General features: G+C 40.4%; 1 protein-coding gene across 5 annotated transcripts in view; it reads right to left on the bottom strand.

Annotated features, from left to right (window-relative positions):
* Positions 1-8783: 8783 nt before the first annotated feature.
* Positions 8784-16865, bottom strand: part of FBXW11 (F-box and WD repeat domain containing 11) — a 134147-nt gene continuing 126065 nt past the window's right edge. For all 5 annotated transcript variants that reach the window (XM_014606560.3, XM_014606563.3, XM_014606561.3 and 2 more), the window contains 2 exons: positions 14657-14845; positions 8784-11282 (listed from right to left, as the gene is read on the bottom strand). In XM_014606560.3, coding sequence (XP_014462046.1) covers positions 14684-14845 — 162 coding nt within the window. In that variant the 3' untranslated portion in view covers positions 8784-11282; positions 14657-14683. The remainder of the gene's footprint in view (positions 11283-14656; positions 14846-16865) is intronic.

Genomic DNA, 16865 nt, shown 5'->3' with positions numbered 1-16865 from the left:
TCATATACCTTGTTCTGGGAAGGTTTTTCATTAGGCTTAAGTCTTTTTTCTCATGCCTTGTACCAATAGAATTTGTTTATCATACTCAACACACTTACCCTTATATAAATAAAGAACATGACTGCTTGGTTATTTGTTTCTCATAAGAATACCTTTTGTGCCAACTGATATGGTATCTAAATGATACTGCATTTGAGTCTTCCCCAAATGGACTACTGCCCACATGCTGTTCAGCATTGATTTCCAGTCTACTGATTTGACCTGGGGAAAGGGTGGGAATATGTAATGCTGGAGCCACACATCAGAGCTGTTATAGGAGATAGAAGCAATGTGCATCATCACCACATTAATTGCTTTTCATAAACCTACAGATCAAGCTGGCCTTGCAACTCATCTAGCAGCTGGATTTGAAGCACAGGCTTACTCTCATGTGGGCTTTGTCACTCACCATCAGAGAAGGAGACTATGCATCTCTCCTCCTGGCCTGCTTCTTGCTATAGTTTGATTACTCTGTGTTTTGACTACATCCTCAGGAAGCTCATGTTCTGGTTGAAACAACTGATACAAATACACAGAGTTTGACCTAATAGCAAACTGTGGCAGGGAAAAAGATAAAACTACTCAAAAGCAACATTGGGGGAGAGGCAAACACACGGATACAGCCTGGAAACATCAAAGAGCCACTTGAGGTGTGAACAGGAGTTAAATAAGTCCCTTGTCACTCTGTAGGCCTTCACTAAATAAATTGTGAGTCACATCCCATTTACAAACTTCAAGCCTCCTAATGTTGTGTACTGTTTGAATGGCAGAAGGCAGGGCAGGGGTGGCACCTTAGAATTTATCTAGTTCAGAGAGGCATAAGCTTTCATTGGTGACAGTTTACATGCCAGTTTCTCCAAGACGCCACCCTGCCTCAACTTCTGCCTGACTTCAGACTAACACAGCTAATTACCTCTCTCTATTGTATGAAAGGCCAAGGGTTGAACTGGGATATTAGGATATCACTAGGAGAGGGAAAGCACTTTGAAGACCCTTTCACTTGCCTTCAGTATGTCTGCCATCAGATTCCATCTATCCTACAGCCATGGTGCTTGTTGCTTCTAACTAACCAGGCTGGCATAGATGCCAGACATGCCCTTAAATTTCACAAGAAATCTACCCTCCCTCTTGAAGCAGTCATGCCTGACCATGTGATCCAGACCTTTTTGATCTTGAGGCTTGGTCACTACGACAAAGAACAAAACCAACAACCTTAAAAGCCCCCACCTGGTTCAGACCCAGCAGTTGACTTATTCAGTAACATGGGATACCAAGAGTACATTCCCCTAGCATACCCTTAGATTCCTGGGGGATCTGAATCAGAGCCTAGGTTTTACTCCTCATCTGTCAAGCTCTTCCATGAAACTGTCCCAAGTTACCCAAGTGACTGACTCACTCCACGTGATCCCAACCTTTCTCAGGTCACAACCTGTCAACCACGAGAGTAGATGTATGCAAGCAAGAAGCAGAACTCTATACACACAAATTCAAAAATAGTAATGATTGACAGAAACCAGCTACTACAGCTCTTTGCCTAGATCTTCTCTTGTTACAAGCACATCCCAAATGACTCTACTTGGCATACATGAGTTGTTGTTTAAGGGAAGTTCACCTTTACAAGTTGCTCTCACCATGACCCAAATTATTTTCCTTTCATCACAGCATTTACTCCTAGTGCTGGAAATGCTATGATCCTTGCTTACCAAAGAGGATAGAGTGACATGAAAAGGAAGCCCTGTAGATTCTTTCAGCACAGGAAGGTTTTGTAATGTTTCCTGTAAGCTTGTCTGCACGCTTTGCTACGAAGTTCAGGGCAGGAAAGACAAACAGGTTGTACCAGATGCATCCTTAATTTAGTCCAAGAAAGAACTGACACATGCTTTTGAATTCAGGTAGTGTTTATTCATGAAAGAGAGCAATTGCTTCCAAAGCCAATTTAGCTGTACCTACCTACATTTACTGTACTGGGGAATATCATTATCCTTATAGAATGTATTGGCCCGATATGCTGACTTGATATGAATTTATAGTGAAAACCAGATAAAGAATGGATCTTTAAATGTCTATCTAGGGTGTGCAAAAATTAAACAAAACCACTACCATAATACAGTTCAGTTTCATTTTGGTTCTCAGTTGAACCCCAACCAACGTACATGTGAATTCTGTTTGAATAATTAGGAAGTGTATTCTTCTGAACAAAATGTTATCTAGAGAGTCAGGGTAGGGTTAGGTATAAGCTGACCAGTTGGTCTTCCTAACCAGATAACACTTTTCTCAAACATTACAACTAACCAGCTTATACCTAACCCTAGCCTGACACTGCTGCTTTCACTAGATAACATTTATACTGACCAAGTTCTTTCTATATATATATATTTTTTTTTTTTTTTTTTTTTTTTAAACCAATCCCAGCTGTCCAGACCCGTACTATTGTTTTGGGACACACTAAATCAGTGATCCTCTACCAGGGTGTCTCGGCATACTGGGGTGCTGTGAGACCATTTTAGGGGTGCAGCACAATTATTAGGTGCACAAACACCTACCTGATTCAGAGGATAAAGCCAGAGATTTCCAATAGGCATTCATAACATCAAAACATTCTTACATGTTGAGGTCTTTCTGAGTTCCTTGCGACAGAAGAATTGCTCTATTTTTCTATAGACAGTAAGTGTGAAAGTTAAGATATCAAATTCACCCAAGGAACCTTGTCCGCCTATATCCTTAGACCAACACGGCTACAACCTAAACCCCTGCAAAGTTAAGACCTGGCATTTTCCAAGGAGTGCCTTGAGTATAAGAAGACTAAAAACACCTACCATGGGTAGGTAAGTGATTGGGGGACAGGGGCAGCAGAGAACAAGAATACAGGGGAGGAGGCAGAGACTATAGGGGGCAGGTGCTGTGGCTCCAATTCCCAGCCCAGGTTCAGGGTTGGAGTTGGAGCTGCAGCCACTGTCTCACCCCCCTCCCACCTTTCTACTCAAATCTAAAACAAGGAGCTTTCCCGCACCTATACTGAATGGGTGGGGAGAGGAGGGGGACACACAAACTTGCCTCAGATTTGAGTAAATACTGTAATTTGGAAAGTAGCTGCTTTTTCCTGCCATCACTCATGCCAGTGCAGCTGAGTTTTGGGTCCTATACCATGCTAGTATCCACATCTGTTTTAATTTTATTTATTAACAAATCCAACTTATCAAATAACAAATTTAACATGTTAAAATAAATCCAATAACCTAAAATATACACAGACGGAGATTTATTTTCCATCAACAGTGCTCCCTTAATCCAAGTCACTGTCCACAGAGGAGTCTTGTTTTTTTTCTTCTCTACCTATTGTTTCTGAGAGTTCTTCTGTTTTGGTGGATGTTAAGCTTTTATATTGCTTCATCTCTATATGTAACCTGCTTAATAATTCACCATCTCTTTTTCCTCATAACTCTGTATATGCAAATACAAAGCTCAATATATCTTCCATTAATATCTACTTTTAGATTTTAACTGTTTGTTTTGTTTTTTTAGAACTGTTTTTTTTAGATATCAGATTTACCCAAAGAACCTTGTCAGCTAATAGAGCTTGCACTTTCCTTCAATATTCAAAAGTTTCTCAAACTTTCTAGTTTGCAGGCAGGATAAGGTTATTTTCCAGCACATTCCAAGAATTTCCATCACATTTCTAAGTAAGCATCTTTTTTTCTTCTCCTTTGTAGAGAAGGGACAATTTTCCATTATTAAAAACTTTGCAAACATTTTGAACCAAGTCAGTGGTTTAGAAGTGAAACTCCTCTTGCAAGCCTTTTGCAATTGTAATTCTTGTAGCCGCTAGAAGATAAGTGATCAATTCCTTATGACTCATGCTGCTCATCTCTGGTTTTTATTGTTACTCAGCATATTTAAAAGCTAAGGCATTCAAGACTTGTTAGCATAAGGACTGAGCAAGCAGTTCTCATTCCATACCTATGTATTACTTTTGCAAGACTGGTTTGCTCCATTCATGCAACCTGTACCACTACACTAGCTCTCTATGTAAGGGCTCACAATCATGCTGCAAATGAAGCCAATTTCAGCTGCAAAGTTTTAGACCTTAATTCTGTATGAAACCCCACATATTTGAATATAAGGATATACCCACAGTAGGATTCGCAAGGAAAAGTCCACCCTAATGCTACCACTAACTGATTGAGTTTAGTGAGGTGGACCCAGCATTGATCATCATGGTGCCAAGGAACCTTGTATTCCCTGTCACTTGAAATCTTTAGATCAGGACTCGGTGAGTTTACAGTAACAGATATCTGTTCATCAGAAAATAGTTGAGAATTCAATTGAAATAGGTAACTAGAAATATAAAAGTCAGTGACACTACTGCAAATCTTTAACAGAAATTTAGTTATTCATAGAAGCTTTCATGTCCAAACAATATGCATGTAGGGCTGCTATATATGTAGAAAGCCAAGATGTCAAGCTGCTGCTTAGCAGGTAAACTGGTGCAGAACACATTTGAGAAGGAAAGGAGGAACAGGGGGACTAAAAATATCAGGGCAAAACCTCCTCTCTGAAGAAAAGCATCCAATTTTTTTTTTGTATGCACACTCAGAAGATGGGACCTTGTTCGAAGTCCAGTATCCTGTAGTTCTGAGTAAGCTGCCCATTATCTTTTCCCCCCTGCAACAACTGTGTTTCTAGACATGTAGAAACAGCTAGAAGCACCAGAAAAAGCTCTGAAGTTCTGCATAGACAGGTCTCAGCAATTTAGATACTATATCAAGTCAATATTTAAGAGACTATGGATAAATGTACTTTTCCTTTTTGCAGAGGACATGAAGTGTCATTGTTCTAATGCAGCACATTAAGAAATAGGGAAAAGTAAAGGGAAGAACAGTTCTAGAGTGAATTTACCTATTTACTTGAATAGAAGACAACCCTGATTTATAAGATGACCCCCCTATACATAGATTCTATATATAGAAAAATGATAGACTTGTTATATTTTCCAGGTATAGAATCTAATTATTGGAGGTATGCCTTGAATTTGTCTTCCTCCCACTGCAACTGTGGGGAAAATAAGTCTGGGTAGTCAGGTAGCCCTTTGCTCTCTGCTTCCCCCCAATTTTTCCCCCTATCAGCCCCTTCCATGTGCTCAGGGACAGTAGGGTTTGACAGTATAGCAAAGGGGGAAGGGAGAAGCAAATGTGAAAACAACCTTGAAATTAAACATGGCTGTAGCAATTTACATATAGTATCCATGCACCTAGTTTATCCAGAATTGATGCATATTACCTTTTTTGATACTGTAACTTTTAGCACAGGCACTCCATAAAGCACTTTGGCACCTACTTATATGCACTACAAACTATGCATGATATTAATCTAGAGCCAAAGACTCATGATTTACCATAGTTCATTGGTCTGAGCCCCACCAGTCAACAGCATTTCAAACCAAGATGAATCCCACAGCTCAGTACTACTCAGTATGCACATGTACTCCAAATACACCCAAGAAGGGACCCATGTGCTAATTAGCCCCCAGTCATGACTGGAATTGGATGTTCTTGTCAAGTCCAGGGATGCTCCAAAAATGTATATGCAGATGAGGCACAGAGCCAAAGCATTCAGCTTCACCTCATGGAGGGTAAGGCCACACTGTGTGCCAGGCTGAGAAAGGGAGCAACCAAGAGAATCTGGGTAAACTATATGCAATGTTGTGGCTCACTATGAGTTGAAAGAGTCAGAAGTGAGGGGGACTGTACTTAATGGGCATTACCATACATCTTATTCAGAATCTATTCTTGTGGTAGGTTCTCATCATGTGTTTCAGTATTGGCTGCTTTTAAATCAACTTCATAGTTGGTTTCCACTGCTAAACACATGCTGCTTTTGGCAGCAGCTTAATGATGGACAATGTATTTAGGGGGATTGCCTTGTATGCGATAAGAGAAAGGGCTCCCCTCCCCCCCCCCAATTTGGGGGGGGGGGGGAAATCCTCTTATATTTGAGTAAATACAGTAATATAAGAGACTACTCATACCTTGAAGTTAGAATGTATTTAAGCTCGTTCTTAATCACTTCTGGATGTTCCTCAGCTTTGCCTGCATGATGACCAGTATTCCCATTGTAACTCCCACAGTAGAGCTGCATCATGTTCAGCATAGGACACAACTCCTAATTTCTGATAAAAAAAAAGTATGAGTGAAAAAGGGAGTGCCAATTTTGTATGTTAGCACCCGGCAAAGATGCATCTCAATAATTTTAATATCAAATTCCACTGACAACTAGACAGAAATAGTATCTGAACGTTAATATTTCTCCAGTACTGCCTGCAGAGAAAAGTCAAAGGACACCATGGTCAGAACTAGAAGCAGCCTGTTAGAGTGGATCTGTGCCTCCCAAAGTCTCACATTGTAGACCAGTGGTTCTCAATTGGGGTGCTGCAGGACCCTGGGGTGCCATGATGCAGGTGCCACTGCTATAGCATTAGCCAAATAAAAGTGTCCTGCATGCAGGGATGGAGCATGCACATACTTCAGCTGCATAAGGGCTTTCTGATAACCCTAACCCAGAATGAGAACTCTCTCAGGTTATAAGAGTCCTTCCCTGTCTGACCCCCCCCCACTCCCCACAACATGCCTCATAAAGAGAGGCACATAGAACTGTTCTACCACATGCCTGTTTCCAGGAAGACCATGGAGGGATGGACTAGGAAGGGCTACAGCCCAAGGCTGCTCTTCTGTCTGCATTAGGGTTACCAGAGCACTCTAATGCAGGAGGTACATGCACCATATGCCACAGCCCTTCCTAGGCTGGTTATGCAGCAGTTTTACCTGGAGGCAGCAGTATCCGTTGAGAAGTACTGAGGTAATTGGAGGCATCATCAACAAAGCTTCTCAACCAGGGACATTGCCATATTAAAAAAAAAGTGGTGGAGGGGTGCCATGACTCAGAGAATTTAGGAACCACTCTTCTAGATGCATGCAATAGGAATTCCATGAACTTACTGAGACATGCATGACTAAGGGAGGTGGGGGGGAGGAGGGAGGGAAAGAGAAATCAGCATTGAGGAAAACTCAAGGAAAACTTCAACTACTTGAGGTTATGTACATAGGGATCACTTCCATGCTAGATGTGGCTGCATTTCACAATGAAGGAAGTCAAAAGTTCTTGAGAAAAGCTGCCAGGCTGGAACATAAAGCAAGTTACCCAACTGAAGTTGGGAGAAAAACTAAGGAAAATGAGTTTTGAATAGATAAATCTGTATTTAGCCAACAACACTGACAGAGTTCATGGTCTCTTTATCCTTAATAACCACCTAAGACTAGGACTTCTCTACATCTTGCCCCAAAGCAGCATATTCAGCAGAACAGTGGATCTCAGTACCATGGGTAATAGGTAGGAAACATACAGAGCATTACATCAACTGCATGAAGTGTCTAAGCATTTACCATAAGTATTTCACCAGCCCCATATTATCCAACTGCACAGAGTGATTTTATAACCTCCAAAACCCATTCACCTATATCCTCATACATATCAATCCTCATCATCTAAATTAATAAGTTCTCTGCAGGACAACGCTTTTGAATGGGATGGATTTGGCCAGGGTGGCACCACAATTAGACAGTGCTAATATACTGCCATTTCACAGACTCTAACCTTGTAACTGCTTATGCCACCATATGAGAGTTGGCTAAATATTATGGCCCAGCTACTCAGCAGTTAGACTCTGTCATTAGGGATTGACTAACTACTTCATATACTGTCATTTAAATAAAAAACTTAATTCCAAGTAAGACTACAGTGAAGGTAGTGAAGTGCTGGAGAAAACCAGTTTACATCTTCAATTCTACATTATGACCCTGAACCTTCAGTAAGAACTCTGCATGCATTTTAATTCAGGAAAAGGCAGTAAATGTATGCTTACTAATACTCAATAACTAACAAAAACTAAAATCCCAGTGAAGACATGGCAATTTGTAGTTTTACCATGGAGTTAACAGGTCAAGGGAAACCATAACAGACTTAAGCTCCACCTGCTAACACTGCAAAAAAAAAAAAAAAAAAACATCTTGCACCTCCTTAGGTTTTTACCTTACAAACGTCACTTCCTGGTGAAAGGAAGCCCTTTGCACCTGTGTGGAGCTACCTGCAGACAGAGCCTAAATTGCTTTGGTTTATAAGGAAAAGGCTGGTATTATTCAACTCCCTCCATTCTGAAAATTAAGCTTATTCTATTTATCTCTTGCAACAAATTCTACCATGAGACCCCAACTGACAACTTTGTGGGTGCATGAAGCAAGCAGGTTTTTAGAGAATAGAAATTATGAGTTACTTTTTGATCAAAAGGGATACTGTAAACTCTGCCTGTGAAATCAACTTGGACATGGAATGAAAATTCTGGACTATATCATTCAACTTTGTTCTACAGCTGTTAAGCTAACGAGAATTAGCCAACTATTTTAGAAACACTTCAATGTGCGCCAAGCCATGCAGTTGTGCCACCACTTAACTCATATTTCTGGCACTAACTTGACCTGCAGCCTTATGCTTCACACCATGGCATCACTATTACTTCACTGTATTACTCTTTAAAAATATGAATCTTTTAGAAAAAATTAACTAACTACAAAAACACTATTCAGAGCAAGAGTTTTGAATTAATATTTGGAGTAACAGTGCAATAAACTTAAATTAACTAATGCATAATACCAATATATTGTTACATGACATTACTTTGCAATGTATTGGACAACTGTAGTTCAAACTTTTTTTTTTTATTAAGCACATTCCACAGTACAAAGCTTTAGATCATGAACAATATCTGTACAATTTAACAGTTTCAATAAGCTGTTCATACACAAACTTTCCAAACAGATAATTGGCAAACATAATTACAAGTTAGAATTAGACTATCCCAGTGCTTTGAAACATTAATATAGCAGTAACGTTCAGTTGCCCAATTATGGTTAGCAAAACAAAGTCCAGAGTGCAGCCAGGAGCACTACCATTAATCCCAAGAGTCAAGTTCCTTGGATGATGATCACAAAGTCCACTGTTATGTTACACGAAGCACAATCAAAGTAGTTTAGACTGTATATTCAAATACCATTATCTCCCAAGGAAAACATGAAATTAATCTTACACATGCATAAAAAAGGACTCCATTCTTCATAAACAAATACCTTTTTCTTCAGGGCTGCAACAGATTTTTTTTTAAACAGTTTTTTTGTTCTTTTAATATTAAAGCTTTAGATGAAAAAGGTAAAGTAAGCCACTTTCACAAACTACTGTCAAGCTTACCAGAAGGTGATCTTATGGACGCTTATAATGCTCATGTTCACTTCTGTACTTCATGAGCGTGGATAATCTTGGAGAAATAAATATCTTTGTAGTAACATGTAAAAGGGAGTTAACTAACAAACACTGATCCCAACACCTCTCTGTTTGGAGGGTGAAAGAGGAAAGCCTTAAGTTGTACTTTCGTAACATTTCAGCAACATCTGATGTACACTTTCACTTTGAATTTGCCTGACACGCAGAAAGATGATGCATCTAACCATAGCTGTTCCACCAGCATTTTAGTATTATTAATTGGTCAATCTGACATTCCTTAACCTCCTCAACTAAAAAAGTGCTGCCGACAGAGGACAAAATACACAACATACAATGATAGAGGAATGGCAGGGTGCATTTGTGTGTCAACATACTTCTTTCCCCAAGAAAAAAAAGGTACATTTTACACTTGGAGTTCAAATTAAGCATTAAAGAAAACCATTGAGAGCTGTAGTCAAGGCAATCTGAAAACAATATTAGAGATGGAATATCAGGGTCTTATTTTGACAGAAAAAAATATGATTAAGTACATGTGACCACATGAATTTGAGAACTATGACAGCATAAGAAAGAGCTACTAAAACTTCCCAATAAAGACATGCTAACAAAGAGAAACTGACCATGGCATCGCAATACGGTCATAGTGTAATAGCTCTGGATGAGAAACTTAAATATAAAACTTTAATTATGACAATCAGAGTATTGACCTGCAGGGACCTCTAACCCACCTTAAGGAAGTGTTACAAATTTTATATAAATAAATTCAAGGGCTGATGGCATTTTTCCATTAAGCAGCCAACCTAATGCTATGGAAAGACATCAGTAGGCATCTGTGGCAACCTACTGGTTTAAAAAAAGACATTCTGTAAATACTGCGGCACAAAACATAAGATACAGAACATAAATTAAACATTTTTTTTAATTTTTAAAAAGTTTAGAAATTACATTTTAAAATATGTAGTTCCCATTAAAAAAAAAGTCCTAATGAATACTGAAAACCTCCTTTCGCAGAGAAATAGTTCTAGGTAAATCATATTAACCCCTTCAGTGCCAGTAGTTAGAATGTCCTGCTGCCAAGTGCTAACACATTTGGTATTAGTGTGTAGTGTCAGGAAATCCTGACTCCTAGCACCTGGAGGTTAAATTGTTATGTACATTTTATCTACATGCTTATACAGTATTTGAAGTGAGGCAAGCACACATGGAAAGGTTTTACTATATCAAACATTAGGAAGCATAGGACGGCTGTAGTACAGAGCACAGTTAAAAAGAAAGAGACAGTGCTATACAACTAGCTTAGATAACCTAGCCTGAGTTACAGGTAATCTTTAAATTAAAAGAAGTTATTGGTGCAGAAACAAGTAAACTGTAATCCAAAAATATTACCGATCAATTCAGAATATTTCTAATAGTCCAACGTACACTCCTATCAAACAAAACAGGCTCTGAATTTGTCATGAAGTCTAAAGGAGAATGGTGACTTTGAAAGCAAAGCTCTGTACATTCTGGGTATGTTTGGCACCCATATTTCATTGGAGAATGTTTTTCTTTAAAGTCAGACAAAAGTGCAAAGCAATATAAATTAGGCCAAGTCCTTTCTTGACATCTGATTTATTTCTGGAAAACAAGCCATCAGAGTTCAGTTTTTACGGACAATTTACATGTGAAGAAGCTTTGGATTTTTCACTGCAGGGAAGGTAGGCTTCTGAAATTCATCTACTTGAAGTCAGTGAACTTTTAATAAATTCCTCAGAGACCATTGCAGAAATGAAGGGAATCAGGAGACACTGAGAAATTTAAATATAGAATTGTGCCGCTTTGCATCTACACAGCATCTATTACCAATTCTGACTTTAGCTGTGAATCAACATCTTCAGGCATGTGTTAGCCAAAATCCAGTAGTTCATGACTGTGGAACCCTGAAAAGACAAAGAAGGTGAAAAAAAATCAGAAGCTACAATGAGTAAAGCATAACCTATTATCTGTAGATACCTGAAAGGCTTAAGAGATACTAGGATCTGATACCACCATTGTTGTAGGATGTCAGCTTAGCTTTTCAAGTTGCAGAATGTAAAACACATTTTAAATTAGTGTGTATAGAAGAGCGGGATTTGAGGTTGTGCAAACTTTTGAAAATTCAGGGTAGCAACTCTGAACTAAATAAATCTTTCCCTTTTGTGTAATACAAAACAAAAACCTTTGCTAGTTTCTCAGGAACTGGAGGGAATGGGAAATAACAGTTGGCACAGTGGGTCTTGCTGAATGTTGAAACAACTATTTCCTGGGGCTTCAGCCTACACATGACATTATAGGAAACACAATCCTCTAATTCCTGCTCCTCTGTAAGTATCTTCTGTACCTTATACATGTTCAAAATCTAATTTTTAAAACCACAAGTGTAATCACGTGCACTGGAAAACTTCCTTGTGAACCTTTTTGTTTTATTTTCCATCAAATAAAAACAAACTATCCTTCATACACAGGTAGGATTACGCAGCACTGGCCTGCACCTGTAGGGAGTGGATAAGAAAAGCCAAGGCTGAAACTGAACTGAAACTGGCTACAGCAGGGGTTGTCTTGAGGGGGGTACGCGTGGGTGGGCAGGTATTTGAGAAGGCCCTAGGGCAAGGACGGGCAATTATTTTGGGTGGAGGGCTGCTTACTGAGTTTTGACAAGCCATCAAGGGCTGCATGATGGGCAGCCAGGGACAGAAAAACATTAATTTTCTGAATTTTTTAGGGGCCCCACGGGCCAAATAGAATGGCTTGGTGGGTCGCATCCATCCTGCAAGCTACATTTTGCCCACCCCTGCCCCAGGGGGTATGCGCAGGCAGGCATGGAGTGCTGCCATGCACCATCCCATGCTGCCACAGCCTGGCCGGACACAGGTGGCAGAGGAAACTCACACATGGCAGCTACCACCTCTCCGTGTCCAGTTGCATCCCCCACCCCGGCTCCTCCTGCTCAGCATTTGGCTGCATGTCATCCCTGCCCCCCCACCGGGGGTATGCTGCTTCGTGTCCAGTCACAAGGGGGTACAATGATCCCAAAAGGTTAAAAACCCCTGGGCTACAGGAATCAAGGGCAATAAAAAGTCCTTCAAATATGTGGGAAGTTGAAAAAAAACAATGTATCACTTCCAACCCTGCTTTTACCCTAAGCCTTTAATCCTGCAACACAGACTGCTGCCACCCGAGCTACACTTACATCAGCTGAAGAGTACCCTAGGAAAGCCAGCCTGTCACTGCTCCCTTTCTTTTCTTCCACTACTGAGGCTGGAGGAACTCAACGAACTACTGAGTCTAGACGTTGAGCACAAGGGAACGTGTTGCAAGGGAATAAGCCTGGTTATTTTTCAAAGGGTTGCAAATCTGATATTAATTTGGCACAATGCCAATATTCTTGCTGTGAGGGAAGGAAAACTACATTTTTAAGAGTTTATGCTTCAAAGGAAAAATAGAAGTTGACAAGGCAGAAAGGCAGCAATTCCTCAATCAGAAAAGCATTCCTTCTTCAGAATATTAAAGGACTGCTACAAAAAAACAAACAAACCAAAAAACCCCTATCATAGCAGAGAGTTCTGCAAGTTATCACTGAGGCCAAGAGTCTTAGCAGAAATATACCAGTACATTCAGAGGCAATGAAAATATCCAGCTATGTAAGACGGGGAAACACTTCATGAGCAAACGTGTTAAGCTTTGGGGGCAAAATCTAAGTACTACCTGGTTTTTAATTTAAATCCCTCTTTCAACAGGGCTATTCCAGAACTATTCTCTGGGGTAATTTCTCAGTTCCTTTGAAGGACACAGCACTAGCCAATGTCACAGACAGAAAACTGAACCAACAGATGATGAACTCACTGGACTGATCTGGTAAGATAATTTCTGTTTCCAGGTTTCAGCAGTCTTGGGTATTTTTATAGCATGAAGTGCAACTGTTGGCAGCGATATAAATGACATAAGGAAAAGACACCACTGTTCAAGCAAATGGATCTACAGCAGCGTTTTTACTCAATATACAGTATTTAGAAAACTTAAATCAAGTTGACTTGCAGAGAAATGGAAACAAAACACAAAGTTCAAGTAAGCTGCTTTTGACAGCTTCAAGATGTCATGTCATGTCTCCTGACATGATGAAATTTTTCCTTTTGAAAACATTTATTTTTATTACTTGTGGTTATGCTGGGGAATTGTCACTTATGATAAACTTTAGTCACAACAGCAAACATCTTCAGTTTACTGGTGACTCATGCAATGCCAGTTAGCCCTAAAAAAGTAAAGGATAAAGGCCTCAATGAAAAGCAAGCTCTAAATGAACTTGAAAAGATCTTATTTCACAGTGTTGAGGCATACTGTGTGCAATAATATAACAACACTGACAGTCGTTTTTATAAGCATGCTGCCATTATGTAGGTTCTCCCAAACAGAGATATTTTTTTAGGTGTTAAACATCTAACTCATCTCATGGCACCCAAAAACACAAAACAAACAAACAAACAAAAACCCTCGTCTTGCATCTCAAATTTTCTTCCTTAAGAAAAAGAAGAATCCGTTAATCACAAGATGCGCCCTACTCAAGGAACAATGTCAATTCAACCAATGTGGAAACCTGACCTAAAAGATAGATAACATGCCCAGATTCAGAAGCGAGTCAGCAAAACCATCCCAAATAAAAGATTTACACATGCTTCATGATAAACTTACTCTGATTTCTTCTACATCTTGACTCCTGGTACTCTTGGTCTAGTTCCTCACACAATTTCTAAAACTTTAGGCTCTGAAACATCCTCCCATTAAATATATATTTAGGAACTAAAGTATGCTTATCCAAGGGACTTCAAAGTATTGACCGAAGTAATAAGTGATAAAAAATTGCAGTAATTTCTGAATTGTAGAAGTGTCTGTAGTGATTTCACGAATATTGGATTTAACAAACGTTCTCAGGCCAAGATGTAGCAAGTGACTGTCTTTTAAAATAACCTAGTTATAAACTCTTATTTCTCAAGAAATTAAAAAGCTACTTAAAATTAAATTTATAACTACTTCAATATTGGACCAGAGGCAGTGCAAACTGTAGCAAAGATGCAAGCAGCCAAATATAAACTTGCCAACATCGCAGTATCCAGGAACCCAAAAAGCAATACCATGCAAGTATTTCACGATGCAAAAAAGCAGAATGATCACTAAAACTTTAGAAAAACTCAGTAGGAGATGATCTATAAACTGACAACAGGAAGAGCAGTAAAATGCACATACAGAATATATTCAACATAAAGAAGATTTACAATTTTACCTTATGAGGGTAGTAAAGTGCAGACTGTTATCTGGAGATGTAAGTATATGTTCTGGATGGAGAGCGTGTCTCATTCTGGGCACTGGGTGGCACATTTAAGAAGTCCCATATCAAAATCGTGTCATCATGGGAACTACTAATGATTTGAAACTCATCAAACTGGAGTCTAAACACACGTCCTGAATGTTCCTGTAAATAGTAAGAGCTTAGTTAGCGGGACAGGAGGAGGATCAAGTTTCACCAACTTCACACTCACATGCCAATCTACATACAAAATTAAGAGATGAACATTTTAATATGCTGGTCAAGAACTGTTTTGTGGGAATTACATGCAGGTCTGAGAAAAAATACTGCTATTTAAATTATAGCAGCAAATTATTCAGTGGTTTCCAAATAAAAATTGTGATAACCGTAAGTTTTCCATGGAGCGGACAGGCAAGAGTTGAAGAGTATTAAGGACCAGCAGAACTGATTTACGGACTACTAACTTAAAGCAAGCAACAGAGAAAAAACTGGCTAGCATAGGCAAGCATTCAGGGTTTTATCCGTTGCATAAAATTCTATTATGTTAAACAGGCCTGCTACTTAAAACTAGTGTACAGTCCCCAAAAGCCACTTCAAAGGCCCATCTGCAGTTTACCATATTTTCCTAAGATGACCCTGAATTTAAGACAATACCCCAATAATTAGATTTTATTCATGGAAAAATTATAAATTTGTTATAATTTTCCATGTATAGAATCTCATTATTGGACAGTCATCTAAAATTAGTCCCTTCCCCGCCTGCCTCTCCCCATTCACTCTTAGTCCATGCTGATAGGCCCCATCCCCGATCTAGCATGAGGTACTGAGCACAGCCTTGCCCCTGAAGCAGCCATGCACCGCTGTTATGGGGCTGTGCTCAATGCCTGAAGCTGCAGTGTGCACGGAGCCTGACAGTCCAGAGCAAGCTGGGGAGGGAGAGGGTGGAGAGGGACTGGCAGGGGAACAGAGGTTGTATGGGGAGGGCAGAATGGGAAATGGGGAGAAGCAGCTGCAGAGGGGAGATGGCAGGGTGCAGGCAGCAGCTGTGGCTACAGCTCCGACTCCGTGTAGGGATGGAGTCAGAGCTACAGCTACCACCTGCCCTCAACCTCCCTCAGATATAATTATAAGACCCTCAAATGAAGGGGATGGGGGAGGGGACACAGGATTTCATCTTAGAATCAGGTAAACATGATATTCACTATGAGGAATGCAAGCCTAGGTCTGCTTCACTAGAAAGTAAGCAAATTATTAAATATGTCTTTGAGAAAGGAGGAGGGAAAAAAGAATGTAAAAATGCCCATTGCAGGGAATTTCTGAAAAGACCATACCAAATGACACCAGGATGCTAACTCTCCCACAAGACAAATAACATCCTATACTTCATCCTGCCAGTTCACCTTCCAAAGTTAAGGGTGGCCAACCTGCAGCACAGGTGCCACAAGTGGCAAGGGCAGACTGTGTGTGGGGCACATGGCTGACTGCAGAAGGGACAGGCAGCACAGGGGCAGGTGCGGCAGAGCGCATAAAGCAGAAGAGCAGTTCAGGCACAGAGAAGAAAGCAGAGCAGCAGCTGGGTAAGGGAGCAGAAAGTTGAGCAGCAGATAGGGCAAGGGGAAAGGATCAGAGTAGCACTAGGAGAGAATATGGGGCTAATTTATGGCATACCTGCCAAAAAGGATAGCCCCACTATTGGAAGTGATGATTTAACTGCAAAGATTGACAACCTGAAGCCCACAGGTCAGTCCTGCTTGCAGAACCTATGGGTCCAACCCAGGGATGTGGGGCTGCAGGCAGTCTCCCCAGGTTGTCACTGAGAGATGTGCCAGCTGCAGGTACTCTCCCTTTGCTGCTAAGGTGACAAGCAGCAACAGCAGCAGGGACCTACTGCCTACCCACCTCTGACACAGGGTGGGTAGTCCCAGCCCACAAACAGAACAGGTTGCCTACGCCTGTTTAGGGCAGTGGGGGCCAACTTTTTTGCTAGGTGTACTACAAATTGACTCCATATCCTTCCTGAATGCTACTCTGATCCCCTTTCCCAAACTGATCAGATTTTTGCTTCTTTCCTTGTGCTCCCTGGCTGTTTGCTTTCTGCTTCATGTTCTATCTTCCATGATGCTGCTTGTCCCCTTCCAGATGTGCTGTGTGCCACACACGCATACAGAGTGCCATGCCACTTGTG

The sequence above is a fragment of the Alligator mississippiensis genome, chromosome 9 (genome assembly GCF_030867095.1).
Source record: "Alligator mississippiensis isolate rAllMis1 chromosome 9, rAllMis1, whole genome shotgun sequence".
In the NCBI taxonomy this organism is placed as follows: Eukaryota; Metazoa; Chordata; order Crocodylia; family Alligatoridae; genus Alligator; species Alligator mississippiensis.
This window is presented reverse-complemented; position numbering and strand designations above follow the sequence as displayed.